Consider the following 22,972-nt stretch of genomic DNA (forward strand, 5'->3'; position numbering starts at 1 on the left):
TAATTTCAAAGAGGTTCCACCAGTAATTTGTAGTAGACTCTGCCTTATTCAACATAAAGGAACTTTTATATTATATTATGGAATAGTATTATTAGCAATTCCCTGAATAAATTTTATATCTATCAATCTATCTAGCTCTCAGCAGAATACGGGTGCCATCGGCAGCTGTATGGCATCATCAACCGCTCACTTCATTCTCAGAATGCAGAAAACCAAGTAATTTTTGGCAAAGCATTTTTCCAAACTTTCTCCTTCATTCCCTGAATGGCTTCCTCAGAGCCTAGTACTAGTTAAAAGTCGCACCCGTGCAGTAGAGAAACGACTATCATAATGGCTGCTCCAGAGCCTCAACCAAGGCTGTGGTCACACCATGTGAACATATGCTCTACTAGTAATTATTTGGAAATTCTAGTCCTAGTGTTTCTGGTGGTGTAATGTGCCATGCAGCTCTGCTACATGCACGTCACACGCAGCTCTGCTACATAGATTCTTCATCCCATACAAGGAGGGATTACAACCAGCACAATAGAGTTCTGCACACACTGATAACCCCCTGGTCATGTGGGGTCCTCCCATACAGGTGGCTGATCACATGATGGTGACATCTGTAAGCACATGGTTGCTGTCAGGCTGTGCATGTTTTATGACCTTCGATGACGTCAGTTTCATGTCATCAGGGGCAGAGCATGTAACTCACTCACGGACAGGTAGTCCTTAGTATTTTGATGTCTGCCCACAGACCACACATGCTGAACCTACTCCACCGCCTCATTATATATATGACCTGCCAGCTGTGTGTCAAACCTAGCAGAAAATCTACTCACCCCGCCTGCAGCTTCAGTCCAACAGCAGTGCAGTCTGTAACCGCTGACCCCTTCCTCCAGGATATGCATGCGCAGTCCTGTTGACAGCGCAGATGCCGAAGTGAGAGACCAGCAGTCAGACTCAGAAGCAGCTGTTGCCAGACTGGAGCTGCAGACTGGGTGAGTGGAATGCCTGTAGGGATCACTGTTACTATTAGGGCTACTGTTGAGCCACTAGTACTACTGGGACCACTGTGGGGGGTTACCATTAGGGCTCATTCACACAGGTGTAAGCACATTTTGGTCGTTCAAATACTCTGCGTATTTGCTTGACCGTAAAAATCTTACGCCTGCATTTTTCGGCCACACCGGCATATTTTTATGTGCACAATTAAGAACACGGACAGGCCCATTTCAATGGTGTGCAACAGCGGGATGTACGTCCGACTTCCACAGCTACATGCATCATCCTCCACCTGTCTCTCCTTCCCTCTGATGTTCTGAGTTGCTGCAGTCAATGAATTGGCACCCCCGTAACACAGTTCTGCTACAGTATTTATGTTACAGGCTTGGTTCTGGGACTGTATCTATGTACGGAGGCTACTTTGTGCAGCATTTATGCACTGAACTTGCCATCTAACCTAAGATCAGCACTGCCCATATAAAAGCATGTAAGCTGCTTAAGGTCTGTCCCAGCTGGGGTTGTTATAAACATTGCACCAAACAAAGACCAAGCTAGCCACATGGAGAGGCACTGAGGTTCCCACAATGCAGCACAAAACCCCTAATGCACTTCTTAAACTAACGGTCACACAATTTTGCAGGTAAATATCAAACTCACCCGAAAAACTAATAAATACTGATTTATTAACGAGTACCTCCCAATATGCAAAGAATAAAAAGAGTTTTAATACTTGAGACCAGATCTCCAAACCTGCCCATACATGCATAACACTGCAAAATCATCTTGTGGGGACATGGTCATAGTAAAAACCTTAATGTCCCCACATAGTACTAGTGCCCTTTAATGATCCAAACACTTTCAGAGTGCCCCCCTGCATGACACACAGTAATATTGTATCTATACAGCAATGATGCTCCTTAGTTTCTCCCCACCCAGCAAGACTGCCCCCTTTGTGCCCCTTATGGTTAAGATGTCCCCTTAGTGCCCTCTACACAGTAGTGATGCCTTCTCAGAGTGCCACCCTAGAGGTAATGACTCCCTCTTATTGGCCCTCCACACATGGTAAAGATACCTCCATACTGCCCCCTCGCAACAGGGGTGCCCAATTTGCAGCAGGCAACATGACATCACTGCATCACATGTGCCTGCACCAAGGTATGCACAGCATAGGCCACAGGGTGAACAATGGAGCAGGGGGCTAATGGCTCCCTGCTCCACCAATTATTTAATTCTGCATCTGCAACAGTTGAAATTGAGACATGTGGCAGGCTTCAGTGGGACATCGGAAATACAGGACTATCCCACTGGGCTCAGGACATCTGGGAGGCATGGTAAAAGTGGTGGACAAAACCATGTGCAGCATGATTAAACATTATCCAGTAGTCTGGAATGACATTTGCTTTGCGCTTTTCAGATAGTTGGCGCTTAAAACCTAACACATTTATCAGATGTCTTGTCAGAATAAGCAGTCATGTGTACATGAGGAATAACACCATTTCTGGCCAGAATGGGATTTGTATCCTGCATTTTTCCCCTCTGCAGGGTGTATATTTGATTCTCAGTCCTCTCTAGACTGTTACTGTGCTGGGTTCTACATACTGGGGCTCAAAGAACTACGCATTCTGGTCTCTAGTGGTCCGTAACACACACATACGTGCATATCATGCAGGACAGTGTACAGCAGTACTGAGTAGTGTACATGTGAATAAGCAGCAGCAGATAACACACCCATAGCTCCAGCAACAGGACATCTGTGTGCGAGTGTCCCCTTCCTCTGCCTCCCCCCTCCATTCTGCTCTCTATACAGTTTAATAAGAATGAAAACTCAACCCCCTCGTCCACCCATTTTCTAAGGTCCTGTTGTCTTGTCACAAGGTAGGAGGAAGGAAAGCCCCTAGTGGCTAGCACAAGAGTGAATTTTCAGCAGAAAAACATTTTAGGCAAATAAAGTGAATCAGGTTTGCTAGTTATCATACTTGGTACCATAGGATTGTTTGAAAAATTAGTGTCACTTTAAAGTGAAAGGTCAGCATGACCTTGGTGACCGACCACTGTCAATGTAGCGATTACACTAGGCATAGTATATACTTTTACAGAAGAAGCTTTTACAAAAGTCTGCCCTTAACCATGTTGAAAGGAGCTCGAAAGTGAGAAATCAAAATAGTTCCCAGCATGTTCAGCTCATTCCTGGCACAAGGCGAAGCAAATGTCTTCATTTCCTCAGTACGATAAAAAGGAGCCACACACAATTACTGTTATTATCAGCTGTCCTTTTCTCTAAGACTTGCAGCCGCTGACCTCTTTTTTACTTATTTTTTTTACTTATTTTTTTGTTGTTTATATTTCATTAAAGGGCCACTCCGCTGAAATTTTTTGTCTATTATAAAAGGTGATCAGATTTTCCGAGGGTCAAAGCAAGAGAGGTGTGGTCAGGGGCGGGGCTTATCACAGCATAGGATTTTACTTCTGTCATTATAAGAAAGTACATGGCCATTTAAAAAAAAAAAAGAAAAAGAAAAAAAAAAAAAAAAAAAAAGGCGGAGCAAATCATGTAGCATTTCTGCATCCAAAACACACTGCTAGAAATCCGTACTATCGGTGTGAATTTTGAATGAAAATACTATGCAGCGCTCTCACCTTCTGCAAAAGGTGTCCGGCTGTCAGCGGCCTTGTAGTGGCCTCATCTTACCAGTGGCGTTCCTCCTGACTAGGCTGACTGCGAAAATGCGGTGAAATTAACCGTGGACATTCCGCAGCATTTCCGCCACATGTAAACATACACTAGGTCAGTTTGAGGTACGCCATCACGTGCAGAGTGGCCTCAATAGTAGCAGTGACACACACACACACACACACACACACACACACCCCCCTCAGTAGTAACACTGACCCCCCCCCCCCCCCCCCCCCCGAGTGACCTCAGCAGTAACAGTGACCTCCCCCCCAGAGTGACCTCAGTAGTAACAGTGACCTCCCCCCCCCCCAGAGTGACCTCAGCAGTAACAGTGACCCCCCCCCCCCCACAGAGTGACCTCAGTAGTAACAGTGACCCCCACCAGTGGCCTCAATAGTAACACTGACCCCCCACAGTGGCCTCAGTAGTAACAGTGACACCCCCCCTCCCCCCCCCCCCCGAGTGACCTCAGTATTAACAGACACCACACACACACACACACACACACACACACACACACACACACACACACACACACACACACACACACACACACACAGTAAGTGAACAACTGCAACAGAGGATCACTGAGTTCTCCCTTTGTTCTCAGCAGGGCTGCTGCCATCTCCGTTGGGCACCATAGGGCTACTAGCTGCGATCTTGCAACTGGCTAAAACATGCTACGATGTTTTCCTGCATCACAGTGCTATCGTTGGGGGGGAGAAAATTGCGCATGTTATGGGGTTCATATTTGTGCGAGATTTGCACGTCTTGCAACACACAAGTCTCGATCAATTTTCTTAGCTGTCTGAAACCGGCCTGTCACAACTGCAGCGAGGGTTCAGTTTTCCTGGTCCGTTCGGGAAGTAGGCAGCTGGACTCCCATGGACGAACGGACCTGTCTTATGACCTGACTTAACAGCGCAGAATGGACCCCATTGACTATAACGGGGTTCGTTCGATTTCCAGTCAGATGACCGACTTTTTACCAGAAGAAAAAGCGCTGCACGCAGCATTATCTCTTTCAGTATTTTGTGTAGGATCTCCAATGGAACCTCCGAACAGAGGTTCCTGCGCAGATGTGAAACGGGCCTCAGACCTTGTTGTAGGAGGCTCGTTGTTAAATACAGTGAAGTGACTGAATTATAACATGACGCACGATACTTACAAAAAAATATAGATATTTTGCTAAATTTCAGACTAATCTTAGTTTTCTCCAGAAGCGAGAGCGGTTCCCCCACCAAGGACTTTTACCAGACATGGGAATGTACATGCAGGATACATACATCTTGCAATCCCTAGGTGGCGCCAGTGTTTTATTTTTGATTGCATTACACGGTAGCTATGTAGTGCTTCAACTAGACCTCGCACATACCGGTTATGCTAGACCTCCGATTTGCACAGAGGATTATTTTATTTAGGATTCTTCTGCTTTGCTCAGTTCCTTCTGTACCAATAACCTTTACTCAAAAGGGAATACATTGCGCAAGTAAAAAAAACGCTTTTGAAAAAAGAAATCCAGTCTGTATGATCTTCAGATGGGTCATACATACCTGTGAGGAGGTTGTGGATGAAGTATGAACTAGGTCGGTTTTCTTTGAGTTCTACTGTTAGAGCACAAGTTGAGCTGCCACTTCATGTTCCATATATTACCAGACTTTGCTTTAAATATACATCGAAGGGTCACTATATTAGATGCCCATTTATTAGCGCGTTGTATCTCCTCTGGCCTTCAGAAACGCAGTAGCTCAGCATGGCATACAATCCACTAGGTGCTGAAATAGTTTTGCAGGAATATTGGGTCTTGGGTCTGCCAAGTAAACGTTCCCCTCACCATTACTCCACTTCCACAGCCAGAAATGGTTCATCAATTCATGCTGCTTACTCTAAATTCTAACCTTCCATCAGCACGGTGCAACAGAAATGTGGAATAATCTGACCATGCAATGTTTTTCCACTGCTCAGTGATCCAATTTTTGCGTTTTTACGCCCACTCGCGTCTTGACTTTCCATTTCTCTTACAGCAACGGCACTAGAACTGTCCGTGTGCTTCTATAGCCCATCTGTACTAAAGAACAATGAGTTCTTCATCCAGACATGTTGGGTGGATCAACAGCTTGACTGTGCACTGCCACTTTTCAGGACGATTCTGGACATCCTCCTTTGACTCCTTCCATTGACGAGTTGTTTATATCCACAGGATCTATTTTTGGTATATTCTTGACACGGTTAGACGCGAGAACCCGCAAGGTTGGTAGTTTTTGAAATACTGCGCCCAGCTAACCTATCACTTATGACCATGCATTGTTCAAAGTTGCTCAGATTGCTCAGTTTTCCCCATTTTAAAGTGGAGTCACACCGGAATGATGCCACAAAAAACTGTCTCGCTTGATTTTACTCTGCGCTCCGAGGTCTGAAGTCCAATACAGGGAAACTTCAATCGTGGAAGGGCACGTTTCTAATAGAAGGGTCATTTATTGTATATGCTCATTGTAAAATAGCGGTTCACTTCATCATCTTGCCATTCTCAGATGTTTCTCCATATATGTTGGTACATACATACAGCGTAATTACAACCAGCATCATTTCACTTTAAGTAGTAAGATTGACAAACCCAAACTGCGTTGAACATCTCCGACTTTTCCCCGGTAGACCTCTTTTCTACGTACAGTCTGCTAATTTCTAAGAATTACTGTAGCGGTCAGCCATCATTATAGTAAATTACTACTGAGCATTAGCGTATTCCATCCAGTCGCCTCTATATTCTTAGAACAGTATACTGTCACACAGTGAAAAATGCACAGCGGTAGCCCTTTCACAGCCGAGTTGTGTGTCCTCCGAACTGACCGTAATTATCTGCAATTTCCGTCCTTAATGTCTGAGAACGAAAATGGCTTTTCTAACAGGAAAGAAATACAGAAAATGAACCCTACGGATAAATGGCTGTGTCGTGATTTTCTGCTTTCCATCATAAATGTGATGAGACCTTCGTGACACAATACAGCGGATCAGTCATTTTCTCAAGCGAGCTCTTTTTTCAAATTTTTTATTTATTTTTTTTAATACATAAACTGTGAAAAAGGCATTAAGGTTTATTTAAGTCTATTCCCCCTACAACCACAAAAAGCGAACACCAAGAAGTCACACAAAACACCATTCACTGTCTATACAATAACGGGAAACCTTTTTTTTTTTTTTTGCACTTTTCTATACGCTTTTAACAGTGCAAAGAGTCCTCAGCTTCTATGTCCTCGTGACAACACGTGAGCTTTATCCTGGTAGTCCTCAGAGGGGCGATACAGGGATTCTTTTGTTTGTTTTTAACGTGGCCAGCTTGTACAAAATGGAAGAGGATCAGAGGGAAAAGCCTTAGGCTGCGTTCACAAGTGGTGTTTTGGTTGGGGTTTTTAATTGCCGTTCTTCTATAACTAAACTCGCGCAAAAGAAAAAAAAAATACATGCAGGAGAACCGCAATTCAAAACCGCAGAAAAAACGCCATGTGGGAACACAGCCTTAAAGGGGTTGTCCGGCCATAAACATTAGGTCTCATTACTTCTGTTTGCCCAATACAATGCACTTTGTAATATACATTGTGCATTGTAAATTAGGCAAACAGAAGTTATTAGTTATTCACTTACCTCTTGGACTGCCCCCCCCCCCCGTGTGTTGCTCCTCGGTTGCCATGGGTTCCGACAAGTCTCTTGTCCTCTTCTTGTCGGGACGACGGGGACACGCTTCTCCAGCACAGCTCTGCGCATGTGCAGAAGAACTTCAGCCGCTGGGAAGCTCAGTTCTGCCTGCAGGGGAGGCATGGCTGCTGGCTCTTCATCTCCAAGGTAAGAATGAGTGCAGGGGCGGGCCCCCCCCCCCGGGGGGGGGGGGGGTGGAGAGAGAGGGAGGGAAGGATGGATGGATGGATGTGTGCAAGGGGGGGGGGGTGCAGTGATGTGTGTGTGTGTGCTAGTGGTGTCTGGAGACCCGGCTGTCAGAAGTCCCGGGGGAAGGTGGGGGGGGGGGGGTGGAGAGGGAGAGATGGATGGGTGTGTGTGTGTGTGTGTGTAGGGACCCGGTTGACAGAAGTCGGGGGGGGGGTCATTGTGAGAGGGGGTCGCTGTGGGAGGGGCACTATGAGGGCATGTGTATGTGGGGAAATGTTTTGTTTTACTTTAGCAGGGTGGGGGGGGGGGGCAGTAGGTAGCTTTGCAGTGGGGGGGCTGCAGGAGAGTTCTCTCTCGGCTCTCCCGCGCCCCTCTCCATTCACTATACACTCATGCCAGGATTTTATCGTGAACCATGAGTGTATAAGTGTCCCCTGGCCACAACCCCTCTGATTATAGTATGCAGCAGGGGGCGGGGCCTGGGCGGGGAGAGACTGTAGATCAGTTCAATAGAGGTGGGCGTGTCATGGGCGGGGCTAGGACGTGAGCTGAGGGAAATCCTGCCTTTTCATGTCTCTTGCTGCCATCGAGAGCGCGCACACAGAAGAGGGAGAGCGCAGAGCATTGTGGGAAGGCAGCACAGAGGCGCCATCTTTGAAAGCTGCAGTGAAGATCAGAATCTAAGGTAAGAAACTGACATTGCAGCTGATCTGCCGGCCGGTTTGAGCCCCTGTATGCTGTCTGTTACTATCCTTACTGAAAGGAAAGCAGCATTATAAAAATTTTTACCCTGTGTGGCCAGACAACCCCTTTAAATAGGCAGTCTGCTTTAGACCACTTTTCATTAGCCAGAATTGAAAGTACATAAGCACCAACGATATGTACTTGGTGACCAGATTACAGCACCACCCCTTTAACCCCTTAAGGACCAGGCTGTTTTGTACCTTAAGCACCAAATACTTTTTAGAGATTCTGCCCATGTGGCGGTTTTACTACTTTATTTTTTTTTCCTTTAGCTATCAAAATTATTTTTGCTGCGTTTTTCTTCCGTGACATATATGGCTCAGTCCTATACCCTGCTTGCCAAGGTGCCATTTTCCTGGCTAAATGTTTTTGATTAAAAAAAAAAAAAAACACAGCCCATCTATGAAATTGCAATTTTCATGCACGTCCAATGATCAGAAGTGTCTCCCATAGACTTCAAGTGGGGGGGGGGGGGGGGGGGGGGGAGGGGAGGACAAAAAAAGAAACAAAAAACACATCGTTCTCACATGCACATCGCATTGGTATGGGAGCGCCATGCAATTTTTTTCCAAGGTCCCATAGGAAACCATGGTCGATTTTTATTGCAGGAATGCACCCTCCTCCCCCACCAAAAAAAAAACACTCTGAATAAATCCATTCAAAAGCATGGATTTCATATTTGTAAGAGGTTGTGCTCATCATATTGCACAAAACCCGCGCAAGTTTCTGGTTCCTGTGAATAAGCCCAAAGTCTTACGTTCAATAAGCTATATTCACCTGGCAACAACTATTGTTACATCAAGAAAAGCCAGACCGTGTGCTCTGTTCTGCAACAATGACACATATGGTGCCATTACACTCCTGCTAGGGGCTGCCATTTGTGAACGTGTTTTCCTGCCGAGTTGCAGTACCAAGCAAAGCCACACTCATACAGAGGTCGCTGTGCTGGATAATGCAGTGAAGGGTTCATGGCTCTCCACCAAGCACCACTGCTCTGATGGGACCCCTCCTGAGAATATTCCATCAATATAAAGGCACTTTAAGTAACAAAACGAACATCAGTATATGAGCTCATATGGAAAGCAAGACAAAGTGCTGCACAAATGCTTTGATAACACAGAATGTAAAAATACAAGACGACATGCAGTCACAGCTGCCAATGAAACAATAATTGCACAGTGCATGCCAACTTTCACATACGCAGATCATGAATAAGGCTTCATTCATAGTACATTTCCTTCTCCTGTTCCGGGTCCCGTAACCGGCTCATGTTCAAAATCCCAAAAATCAGCTGTTGAAAGGAAGACCAAAACGTAGGTCTCCATTATGGCAAGTTTACGTTAATTTCCAACATTCTGTTCCAGAAAGAATTGAGTGGTCGATCACGCAGTGTGAATGAAGATTAACATTAAAACCACCTGACCTGCCAATTAATGTGTAGGCCACTCCCATGCAGCCCAAATCGCTCTGACCTATTGAGGAATAGGCTTCACAAAACGTCTGAAGAGGTCTTGTGGTATCTGCCATCAAGTCATTAGCAGCAGATCCTTTAAAGGGGTTGTCCCGCGAAACAAAGTGGGTCTATACACTTCTGTATGGCCATATTAATGCACTTTGTAATGTACATTGTGCATTAATTATGAGCCATACAGAAGTTATTCACTTACCTGTTCCGTTGCTAGTGTCCCCGTCTCCATGGTGCCGTCTAATTTTCAGCGTCTAATCGCCGGATTAGACGCGCTTGCGCAGTCCGGTCTTCTTTTCTGAATGGGGCCGCTCGTGCCGGAGAGCGGCTCCTCGTAGCTCCGCCCCGTCACGTGCCGATTCCAGCCAATCAGGAGGCTGGAATCGGCAATGGACCGCACAGAAGACCTGCGGTCCACCGAGGGTGAAGATCCCGGGGGCCATCTTCGCAAGGTAAGTAAGAAGTCACCGGAGCGCGGGGATTCGGGTAAGTACTGGACGGTTTGTTTTTTTTATGTCTGCATCGGGTTTGTCTCGCGCCGAACGGGGGGGCTATTGAAAAAAAAAAAAAACGTTTCGGCGCGGGACAACCCCTTTAAGTCTTGTTAGACTTGGTCTTTCAGCAAATCCCACAGATGCTCAATCAGATTGCATCTGGGGAGTTGTGAGGTCAAGTCATCACCTGGAACTTGTCATGTTCCTCAAACCATTCTTGGACAAATTTTTGCAGTATGGCAGGTGCATTATGCAGCGGCCACAGCCGCTATGTCACTAGGGAATACCATAGTCATGAAGGAATGTACAAGGTCTATACAATATTTTGGGTAGGTGGTATGTGTCGAAAGTAACATCCACATGAATTCTAGGACTCAAGGTTTCCCAGTAGAGGTTGAACTAGATGGGCATTAGTCTTCATTCAGCTGAACATACTAGGTTACTATGCAACATTGCCCAGAGCATCACATTGGCTTCGATCATCACCAGTTTGCCTTTCTTCCCATAGTGCATTCTGTTGAAATCTCTTCCACAGGTAGGAAATACGGATGTATCTGGCCATCCACATGACCTAAGAGATGTACGCCTTGTTCCAGTGCATCATGGTCCATTCCTTATGCTTACATTCTGATTGTAGGCACTTTCCATGATGGACCAAGGATCAGCATAGGCACTATCAGAAATCTGCAGCTACAAAGCCCCTCACACAGCAATGACAATTATCAAAGCCAGCATTAGGTTTTTCAACTAATTGTGCTCTAGTAGCTCTTCTGCTGCCCATCAATGAGTCTTGGGCATCCATGACCCTATCATTAGTTGCTCTTCCTTGGACCACTTTTGTTAGGTACTAACCACTAGGAACATTCCACAACAATCTGCTGTTTTGGAGATGCTCTGACTCAATTCAATAACCATCCCAATTTGGCCCAAAGGCCCTTTTACACACAATGGTTATCACTCAAAATTCGTTTAAACATCCGAAAGTGAGAGATAATCGTTACATTGAAACGCAGGCAGTCGTGCACTATTCGTTCACTTGTCGTTTAGAGCTTGTTTTTAGCTAGCATAAAAATAGTCATCAAGCCGCTCACAATGTGCTCCAATTGAATGGAAACTGTTCAGTATTTTGAGTGGGTTGATGACTTGAGGAGTCAACTATGTACATATTGTGTTTGCCCTACATACACAATGAGTACATTGTTTACTCATGTCGGGAGAAAGCAATGGAATACTGCCAGCCAGATAATCCCTCACACAAACACACGCCCACCTGAGCAAACAACTAGTTCTCCTTCTACTAAGTTTACTTTAGCTAATGAAGGAAATAGAGCAGTTATTTGTGCATGTAATTTTATGCAAAAACATTGTCAATTCATTCAGTTGTTTGTCCGTTTAAGCAATTATCTTGCGTGTAAAAAGGCAATTAGTCTCTTAAACCTGTTTTCTTCATTTTTAATGCTTCCAACATGTCACCTTCAAGTACTGGCGGTTCACTTGCCACCTAATATTTCCAACCTTTTCACATGTGCTAGTGTTGCTCACTTCACCTGTCAGTCAGATTTATTTTTGTTATGGCTGATCAGTGTGTATGACAAACTTTTACTCTTGCCTTCAAAACTTGAGAAGTCGCCATATTATGCGTCCACACTTATGTAACATGGGCAGTGGGCACAGCCACCTTTACAAAAAGCAAAGATAAAATCCCCAGAGTGATTGACTCAAAGACAAACATATTGTTGGGGAGAATCTAGTATTTGCAGCGAGAACATAAATCTTTCATGAAAGGCTTGAGACAGAACCATATATTTCATTTCCCACTTAGGAGATCACCGTCATGCAGTGACATTTCATATTACAGCTGAGGGCTTTAACGGTCTTCAAAAATGGTGCTTGGCATATAGAGAACTCCATGCAGAACGAAGGCTACTAACAATGGACTAATTATGATGACAGAGCACAGTCACACTTTGTCATGTTCAATGTATCACACAGCAAAGTGTTTGTGAGAGGTTCATTTAAAAGAGTAGCTGCACTTCTAGCTAACTTTTGACATGTTGGAGACATGCCAAAAGTTTCCATCAGTTTTGAGACCCCGGTTGATCACTAGAAAGAGGGGGCTGCAACGCTCACCTAAGCGCTACTCCCCTTTGGCAGCCTTCGTTACTTGTCAGCTCCTCCCAGCAGCTGAAAACGGATACATAGAGGTCTATAGAAGATGCCTTTAAACCTCTATGTGCCAAGAGAAGCTGACAAGCAGCAAAGACAGCTGAAGGAGCACAATGCTTGGCGAGTACTCCAGGACCCTCGCTTTAGTAATCAGCAGGGGTATCAGCAGTGGAACCCACATTGATCAAAACTTTTGACGTGTATCCATGACTTGTCAAAAGTTAGTTAAGAGTGCAAATACTCTAATTCTTAAAAGGAGATCCCTTACGCACTTTATGTACAAGAGCCTAAGGTACACTTTAAAAATGTGAACTTCTGTAAGTTTAAAGATTCTTTTTTGCCTAAAATATATTTGTAGATGAAGCAAACTAAGGCTATGTTGAATCTATATTGTAGCTGCTGGCCAGAACATCAGCCGTTCAGGTGGTCATCGTATGGGGTCCGTCTGCGGCAACTGTTAGGATCGGTTGTGCAATTGTTCCGCCACAGCAGTGTGGTATCCATTGTGGGAAAGGAGACTTAAATGATAGCATGAACAAAGCCTTAGGGCTCAGGTAGCAGACGGCCGTACCTGAAGACAGACGTCTCTCTGCAGTGCCGGAGGAAAGAATATGTGACCGGCTTCGGGTGTACGGGTGCCGATGCGCCCGTGTGACTGAGCCCTCAGGCTACCTGCATACGGCAGAGCCAGATTCCGCATGCAGAATTCTGCAGCGGAATCAGTCTCTGGCAGCAGCAGCCTTTTCTGTACTGCAGATGGACCCAGTGGCTCACCGTTGCACATGCGTAGCACAGATTTATTTTTTCTCCCCGTGCTGTCTCTAGGAGACGACGTGGGATCCATAACCTGTCCGCTATGTTCATTGTGGATGGGCCGCGGGTCGGAACGCTTCCATTCCAGCTGTCCGTGTGGATCCCGCATGAAAATGTAGCACGCTGCGATTTTTCCTCCTCTGATTTCTGCTCGTGTGTGGGAAGCAGTGGATCTTCATAGGAATTAATGGGCGGTATTTGCTGTGGATTTACAGTGCGGACCCCGACCAAGGATTCTGCAGCAAATATATGCCCATGTGCAGGATGCCTTATACTCCAGCCTCTGAATGACATAGTAACAGTGTAAAAAAAGACTTTCTCCATTTAAAGTAAAAGAAATTTCTTCCCTACGCCAATCCGGCAATCAAAATAATCCTGGATCACCGATCCTTCTGAAGTAATCCGTGTTTATAACATATATTGTTACACTGAAGAAAGGTATCAGGCCCGCCTTAAACTCATTTATAAGAATTCATCATCACCACATCCTCAGGCAGAGGCCTCCATAGTCTCACTGCTCTTACTGTAAAGAACCCCCCCTGACATGGTTAGACGACTATCAAGCAGCTTTACCCATCTCTGTTGTCAGCGCAATGTCAATCTAGCTTTGAGTAGTGTCTTGTGGTTTCTAGAGGCACAGTACCTAACAACCAGCCTTTTCAACGGGGTGTCAGCCAGTATGTCCCTAGCAACACGTTTGTTCCCACATTAGCATCCTTTCACACAGCACAACTGTAGGACACTTAAGGGCTCGAGAGTCGTCCCAGGTGTAGTGGCCTAGAGGGTCCTACAGAACAACTGCACTATCAATTGGTCCTGTCACACCTGTCTATGTGCTTCACTTAGGCATAGAAGGTGCCATGTGTCAGAAACCCTGTTTCTTCCCTTTCCTAAGCAGAGAGCCTGGTGCTGGCAGTAGCTGGTTGCTTATTGGCTGTATATCTTGCCTCCACTCATGGGTGGGAGAGTCCAGAGCAGGAAACACTACATGGGTCCCTATGCAGAGGGGGTGGGTTTTGGAGAAAGCGCAGGAAAGAGAGAAGAAGTGAAGGAGAAGTTAGAGAGTGGTAGGAGTCGGAGGAGAGGCAGCAACAGGTTGTCGGAGAAAGGAGGTGTCAGCAGTTCAGCAGTCCAGTAAGAGTGGCGAGGTCCCTTTCCGCTCCCTTGTCTTTCCAGCAGTCAGGGGGAAAGAGTTGAAGGTAATCATTCCCATGTAACAGTGAGTCAAACTACCCAGGGAATTTAAAGCCAGGATTAGTTCAGCCACCATTACAACTCTTATTTCACTCCATCATAATACACTTCCAGTAAACCCTCAACTGGTAACAATTGGGGAGATTAATACAGAGTTATCTCTAGAACTAGAGCGAGAGAGCGTTGTAGAGGAGTGGAAATTCAAGTTGTCAATCTGTTTTCATCGTGTCAATTCACTGCATTGTTGTAGATCCGGCTATATCTGCAAAATGTTGCCTATCTGTTATTGCAACTAAGCTTCAGTAAATCTGCGTGCTCCCAGTTTACTAGTTCAAGCTACTGGACTCGTCTCAAGTTATTCCGCCACCATTAAACTTGTGAGTTCACGTTGGAGTACTGGCGTCACCCGTCACAAAACAACTGTTCATTTCCAATGCATCCAAATAAGTTATTTGTGCCACTGTGCGACAGCTAAGCAGAGCACCGTTATTGCCACTGCAAGAGGGATTACAGCGCCACCTGTGACTACCATCTTTCAATCTCTGCGTTCTCCCCCACTTTGATGCGCTCAGCTTGGCTGTTGCACCAGCAATTATCGTTCCTGTATTTTCGCACAGGAGTGATAAACGCTCAGTGAATGGAGGCAGAGCGGTGGGAGATTACTTGTGAATGCAGGCGGGCATCCGGAAGCAAATAGGCAGACGTTGATAGAACAAATCCTCCATGTTTACATAGGCAGATCACTGTTTGAGTGACGAACAATAGAACAGGCAGAAGAATCAGACTGGCAGCATTTACACATTGATTTAGTTTTTTGCTGGACTGCACAAATCTGAACAATAATCATCCATTCAGTGTAACCGGGTCCCACCGCCCACCTCCATTTACTTTAAGCAGTGGTCGCTCAGTACTGAACGGCTGCTGATTACACTGAACACCGCGTCATTCAATTTTTAAGCATGCTGAAACAGAACGACTCTCGCCCAGCCGTTCAGTTTCTTTATGCATTTACATGGGACCACCATTGTTCAAAACCTTGCAGGAGTGCAGGAGCCTGAACAGCCAGTGTAAAAGGGCCTTAAGAGTAGTGAGACTATGGAACTCTCTGCCTGAGGACGTGGTGATGGCAAATTTGATAAGAGTTTAAGATGGACCACAACTTTCTTGAGCGCTACAATATTGCATGTTATAGTCACTGATTACTACAGAAGGGCCGGTGATCCAGGGATTACTCCGATTGCCACATTGGAGTTGGGAAAGGAAAGGAATTTCTTTTGATTAAATGGGGAAAATTGGCTTCTACCTCATTGGGTTCTTTTTGCCTTCCACTGGATCAACATTGGGAAGGGGCTTGGGGGTGGGTGGGGGGTGTTACCAGGCTGAACTAGATGGCCGGGTGCCTTTTTTGGCCTAACATACTATGTTTTAAAACCTTATTCCTGTAAAATTCTGGTTACAAGCCATCTGTGACAAGGACTCCTGCGTCTACATCTATACAAGAGTTTCTTCCCTATAGTAAAGTGTTGTCATAGAAAAGCTGGGCCCCATGAATGAACACTTGAGAAAAAAGTGGAGTAGTTTACAGCGAGCAATCAGATACCTGTATTCATTTGTAACCTCTGCTAGAACAATGAAAACTGAAGTATGATTTGTTGTAATACTGTTCACATATTAGGCCAACAGTCCTCATAACACTACAGCGATCCAGAGACAACGGTGTTCTGAGAATTCGGACACCGCCATCTTGGAAGTGGCTCTGGAAGACAGCACAACTGTTTGCCAAAATAAAATATATGATCTTGAAGTTGAACTCCACTTACTGGAAATCTTTAAGAGTTTTGTTCCGTACTGGAATGGGAGGTTCAGGCAGGATAGGGGCTTTCATCTCTGCAGGTAGCGTATCAATGGAGATTCGCTGCTTTTGTCGAACATCAAGGCATATTGGTGGAAGGTCCCTTACTGAAAAGTTAAAAGGAGAATGTGCCATTAGGCACTTTATGTTAGAGGAAGGTATACATCACAGTGTAGTCATGAAAATACTGATATACACATTTATCTATATACCAGGGCTGCACAAATCCCAAGAGACCAGTAGGCGACACATCTAGAGATTTACTTCTGATACCTAACTTTTGGGCTGCTTTTTCATGGTCATCTTCTTTATTCTCCAGCAAAATTTACCAGTTTTAATACATTATGGATTTCATTTTTATTCCTATATTTTAAAGGTTATGGAACTTCTTTGAGGGTGGGTGGATTTAATCTCCACTTAAATTCAAGTATTTTGGGCTGACAATCATATTTGGTATAGGTTTTGAAGAAAATTTTTGGATTGGGTTGTCTTCTGCAGCTTCTACATATCACAAATATATATGTGTTTTGCCTTACCCTGATCAACAGGGGGTGGGGGTGGAGTTGTAGGCTGAACTACCCTGTTTCCCTGAAAATAAGACACTCTGAAAATAAGACATAGCACGATTTTCCAGAATTTGTGAGGATGCAAAATGATTTTTCAGGCTTTTTCAGGATGCTTGAAATATAAGCCCTACTCCAAGATTAAGCCCTGCTAACTGTTAATTTGAAAAGTCAATTTAAATAGTGTCCAGGCAGCTATACATGTAAAAAAGTTAAACCTTTTGAACAAAAATTCATATAAGACACTGTCTTATTTTCGGGGAAACACGGTAGATGGACATTACCTTCTTTTAGCCTAACATACTATGTTACATCTCAATAGGAGATCTATCAGTGTTCTGGACAGAGTCCTGATCTCTTCTCTCCTGAATGTCTTATCTGGTAATTTATGACCACAAGATTAAGCCCCAAATGTATCCATAGCCTTTAAAAACAACATCTTCCCCCAAACGTTAGGAAAAAAATCATTATGTACATGGGAAATCACTCCCACTTCAGTGACAATGGTCACTGTTAAATGGTTTCTGCAATTATCATTCCGGCTACCAGGACCAATAGACAATATGGAGACAAGTGTGAAACTCATCCCAACTGGTACCATATATATACTACTCTGATATAGGTTTAAAGCCCAGGACGCCCAAGATGTTATGGAAGTTGATCATGCACGGCTTTCTGGGATATTCCTCCCTGCCGCCAAGGCAATGTCGAAATTTGATTAAAATGGCCTTTTAAATAATTTCCATGATCTACAAGCTAACCTCAAGATAATATGGAATTAATTTGCATTCAAAAAAAGATGAATTCATTATCAAGTGTGCCCAGCATGAACCCCATACTGTTTCCATTATGTTAACTCCACCGCAGTTTATTTTTTCAGGAAAGTGTGGCATTAATTAAAAACAACACGACACTTAAGGTTTTCTAAAATTGGATGAAAAGGAACCAGAATGGTTATATCCAAATAGCGTGACAATAATGACATCATAATCCGCCCCATCTTCTGTAGACATAAATACTTTCTCAGACATATCCTATAATTGCCAGCAGAGGGTCAGTGGTGGCCACATAAGACAGCCATTGCCTACATCCGAGGGCCAAATGTGTTGCGACAGAGAACGGACACAGAGAATGCATACATACACACATACGAAGTAAACTGCATTTTTAAAAGCAGATTCCATGGGGTGGAGATCTAATTGTACAGGGTGATGCGGAAGCAGTGATATCATTCTTAATGCAATGTAAGTACAAAACCAGTTCAATGACATAAATTGTAACACATGGAAATAAAAATTAAAACATTCTGAAAGTAAATCTAAGGCCACTTTCTCATCTGCGCAGATCTGGCCTAAAATATCAAAAGAAATAGTGCTGCATGCAACACTTTATCCGGCAAAATGCCAGACAGCTGAACGGAGAGAACGCAGATCCCATTTTAGTCAATGGGGCCCATTCTGCACTGTTTGGTTCTGTTATAAGACTGATCCATTTGGCCAGGAGGTTCCCCTTTCCTGATCCCCAAACAGAGCAGGAAAATAAAGCCCTTGACGCATATGTGAAAGCAGCCTAATGTCTGTTTTTGACATAATGATCAACCATTGCACCCTCAAGACCGAAGCATGGAGATAAGCCACATGTATCCCTACACATTCGAACTGGAATGTTATTAAACTCCTCTGGGATGATGGGATAGACAGTGTGTTGAAGCAGATCCAAGTAACGTTTCCCGTCACGGATTCCTCAAAAAACAGGCCTGTTAATCCCAGATATAAAATTCCTGGCTAGACCATCATAACAGATACAACTATGTTTATTTGCGATCTGAAAACCATGAAGTGACAATTGAGATGGATAACAGCAGTCCAGGTGGGATGTCTGGGCAGGTATTTTTATATCAGGGATTATTAGACTCATTATGCACTCTAGTAATGTCTTGTCTAACCAGTCACAAACCTAGAGCGTTGGATAGGCAGACGGCGGCCAGTGGACTGGCCAGCTCGCTCCCTGGATCTTACCCCACCTGACTTTTTCCTTTGAGGCTATGTTAAAGATAAATATACGCACATCCCATTTCAACAGTCGACGAATTGAAGCTTATTATTGTGAAACAATTGAAATATATTTTATGCAATAGTGTAGTGCGCATAATAGTTGTGCCATATGTATAGCAAGAATTACATCTGCAAAAGAGAAGCGCTGTAGGTGAAGTTTTACTAACAGGGTCCCAGATGCCAAGCATGCAGCTTTGTGATAATTAACCTTTGCAATGTTTTACTAAGAGAGAAGTATCCACAGGTGCTGTAGACTTTATTGGGGATGCCACACTATATAACCGCTTATTGGAACAATGAAACAGGAGAGCTTGGAAACATCACTGGAGTGTTCCTCATTGTATTCTTCTCTGATGCATCAAATAATAATTAGGTATACCTGATTGATAAGGCTACAATACCCCTAGAGTATCATCTAAATTAAGTGAGTACATCAACATTTTCACTGAGGAATTCCATAACATTCCAGTGCAAATATGTAGGGTTGCATGTGAACATGTGGCTTATCATCTCAAAGCTTACATTGATTAAGAGGGTGCAATGGTTGATTACGTCGAAAACAGACAGATTTACTTTTTGAACATTTAATTTTCATTTTCATGTGTTACAATTTAGGGCAATCAACTGATTTTGTACTTGTATTGCATTAAAAATGCTATAACTACTTCTGACTACCCTGTATTTCTTGTTATTTATATGGCGGCACCATAATCCACAGCACTGTTTGTAGATCATAATCACTAAAAAATTTCCATTTGATCCCATTCTCCTGTCCAATCGGATGCTGAGAGATGCAGAGTGCACACTAGTGTTACAGTAGCACAATGCTTCGACAGTATATAGATCCTATTCCAAAACCATTCTCCCGCCTGATATGACCGCACGTGGAAAGACACGAGGTGCACTTGGCGAGGCAACCACAAAACGCTTGGATTGTGTCTTGCACCAGTGCGCATTGAATAGACTTAATGGGTGTCATACATTAGTGCGCACGGTGCTTCTTACCAAGTGGATGCCAGATCGGGTGGGAGAATGAAATGAAAAGTTAAATTGTCGCCAAAGGTCTCTGCACACAAAACTACAATTGCTGAATGCCCGGAGCCAACTGATCAGTATATTTAGTGCATTTTTTTATTTGGTAGCTATAAATGGCACCCAGAGCAGAGCCCACATAGGAAGAAGAAAATGGACAAACACCATGCAGATATCAACCTGGTCAGATTCCCTCTCCAGACTCCAGTATGCAAGTCAGCAGTGCTAACTAATTAGCTATATTTTTATACACTTTGCATTAAAAAAATTGCTAATGAAAAACAGCACATGAACCAGACTTCTAGGTGACCCGACCTTGATGGATTCATCAAAATGAAAAGAAAAAAAAAAAATACACATTTGTTTTCATTTTCTTCCCTGTGGCTACAGATGGCTCCAGCCCTTTTCCCGTACTGAGCGTTACGCTGTGAAGCAGAGTGGGAGATCGTGAGGGTGCATGTAGACTGTTCCGAATTTATGAATGAGAGCAGTATTACAGATGGGAAGCCACTGAGTATAGAACATGAATCACACAAACCCACACACTAGCAGCCATGAGTGCCATTGATCGAAGAGAAAGCTTCCCCTCTGTTTTCACAGCTAGAAATTGGAAAATCACCACGGGGACTTGGATTGAACTAAAAGTTAAAAAAAGACTTTGGAGTAAACTGGGGTTTTTTTTAGACTTAGCCCACTTGCCCCTTTTGTAAGCAGAAAGGCTAATGTGGAGAAGTAGGAATTGTTAAATCTGCACATGGCAGAGCTGCACTTACGTATGTATTCTAGCTTGTTCTATTAAAAGTCATGCGTTTTCCCCCAGATGCTTTGGAGCTGCTGAATCAGGACTTATATAACGAGAGCCGAAAGAGATTACCCTGCACAAAGCCAGATATTACAACCATCTGCATACAGAGCGCTTTGCTGTATCCCAGATCTACAATTTTATTGGTGACCTTTAGAAAACATTTGCCATTTGAGTTTTGCGCAGAAACATCAATTAGCAGTAACAGACCTCCTATTAATCGTCATTACTAGTCAGTCAGTTTCTAGATGAGAACAGCATAACTTACCATTGATCTCTGCAAAGGGAGTGCGATTTGGAAAAGTACATAGTGCTAGCAGTCTTACCGACTAGCATATTGCTCACGTTAGACATCAATAGACAATAACGCCCTTTGCTGAATTTCGAGAATCAATAAGAGAGGAGCGAAATTTTCATAAGTTCAGTTTGCAGAATTTCGTCATAACATTCGGTTCAGTTCGAATTACTTAGAACCAAAGTTTATAAAACCCCCTAAAACTAGTATTATACACTGTCTAAGAGTGTGGTGACAGTCCTTCAAAGGATGTGGAGTTTTACGAAGTCCATGTAGATGATGTCCTGTCAGATTTGAATCTAGGACTCCAGCACTGCAGGGCAACAGTGCTAACGACTGAGCCTCCACTTCCTCTTCCGGTCCAAGGAAGCAGGATGAGGAAGACAGTAGCAGCGTGGTGGCTCAGAAATTAGAATTGTTGCCTTGCAGTGCTAGAGTCCTTGGTTCTGGCCAAGGACAGCATCTTGATCGAGTTTTTACAAAGTCCATGCAGATGTTGACCTTGGTCAGATTTCAACCTAGGAGCCCAGCACTACAAGGCGACAGTGCTAACCACATGACTTGAAGGACCAACCCCACCACGCTCTTGCATAGTGTTCGAGACTTGTTTTAGGGGGGTTTATGAGTTTCCGGTTTGGGCAAAACAAACTGCCTAAGATTCAGGTTCTTGCTGAACTGAACTTTTAGCAAATTTTGACCCAAAACAGGTTTCTACTGCTTCAGTTCACTCAACGCTAATAATTTAGATGGACATGCCCCATGTAACGAGCCATAAGTATTTTACAACCACAGATCGATCATGTGTGGATTGAAAAACTTTTCTGCTCAAACAGATAAGAATGTGATGGAGTTGCAGTACCAGACATGGACATATGAATGATACACCGCAGTACCAGGAACTAGCTAGGTTCTGCCAATTAGCAGGGGTCCAAGGTATCAGCCATTAACCCTTTCCTATCTTCCTCCCTCTCTTCAGAAAATTTGCCTTTTACACACGCGTTGCGTCGCGGCGGGGCCAAAACAGGCATGTCACAGCAGGGAGGAGCCAAAAACTGGGGCGGGGTCGAACACGGCATGATGCTCGTTCGAGTAACGAGCACCATTGAGTATGCTGATACTCGAACGAGCATCAAGCTCGACAGAGTACGTTCGCTCAACTCTACACACAATCCCTTTCCTACAAATTCATGGTCCCTTTCCACAAAGCTATGCCCTCTCTTGCTTTGTGTAAAAAAAAAAAAAAAAAAAAAAAAAAAAAAAAAAGGGTTCTAGAAGTGTCTAAATCATCATAAATGTGGTGCAAAGCACGAAAGATTTTTTTGTAATTCTTCTCCATTGTGCCTATTCAGATGACTATATGGTGGGAATATCTCAAGACAAGTGTTTTCTAGGAGTGTCTTGAAATAAGGTGCACTGGAGTGAAATGCATCAAACTGTTTAAGAAATGCATGCCTTATCATAACCGAGGAGCATCTCTGACTGCTACCTGTGGCAAAATTGTTACTTTCTAAAATGTACCAGGTTCTCCTTACCATCTAATTTGCTGCTGTCTCCCTCCCCCCCCCCCCCCCCCCCCCCCGCCCCTATTTCATGATTATAAGTTCTGATCTCCAGGTGGTCTTCCCAATTTTCTGCTGCCCTGCTGTTTGCAATCCAATTTCAGGCTGGAAGTGTGTAGCAAGTCTAGAATTTTGCCAGCAGTTCACTGTCTTGTACTTCCTTTCCATCACTTTGCATTGTCTCTGATCCAATCATCAGGAAGGCAGTATCTAAATGCCTGCTCCTCTGCTTTTCAAGGACAATTCAGACATTCAGAGAGACATTCTATCCAAATGGTTAGTAAACCCAATATAATGTGTATACACGAACACACACGTATATACTATAACATCAGGAGAGGCAGAGATTGTGGGGGATTGCAGAAACTGCATTTGCAGGTCTGTCAGCCTTTGACAGGT

The 22,972-nt window shown here is 44.1% G+C and overlaps 1 protein-coding gene across 1 annotated transcript in view; it reads right to left on the reverse strand.

The window, feature by feature from the left end:
- Nucleotides 1-22,972, reverse strand: part of HECTD2 (HECT domain E3 ubiquitin protein ligase 2) — a 75,913-nt gene that overhangs the window by 35,753 nt on the left and 17,188 nt on the right. The window contains exon 3 of the mRNA XM_066600712.1: nt 16,237-16,375. Coding sequence (XP_066456809.1) covers nt 16,237-16,375 — 139 coding nt within the window. The remainder of the gene's footprint in view (nt 1-16,236; nt 16,376-22,972) is intronic.

Source organism: Eleutherodactylus coqui, chromosome 4 (assembly GCF_035609145.1).
Source record: "Eleutherodactylus coqui strain aEleCoq1 chromosome 4, aEleCoq1.hap1, whole genome shotgun sequence".
Classification (NCBI taxonomy): domain Eukaryota; kingdom Metazoa; phylum Chordata; class Amphibia; order Anura; family Eleutherodactylidae; genus Eleutherodactylus; species Eleutherodactylus coqui.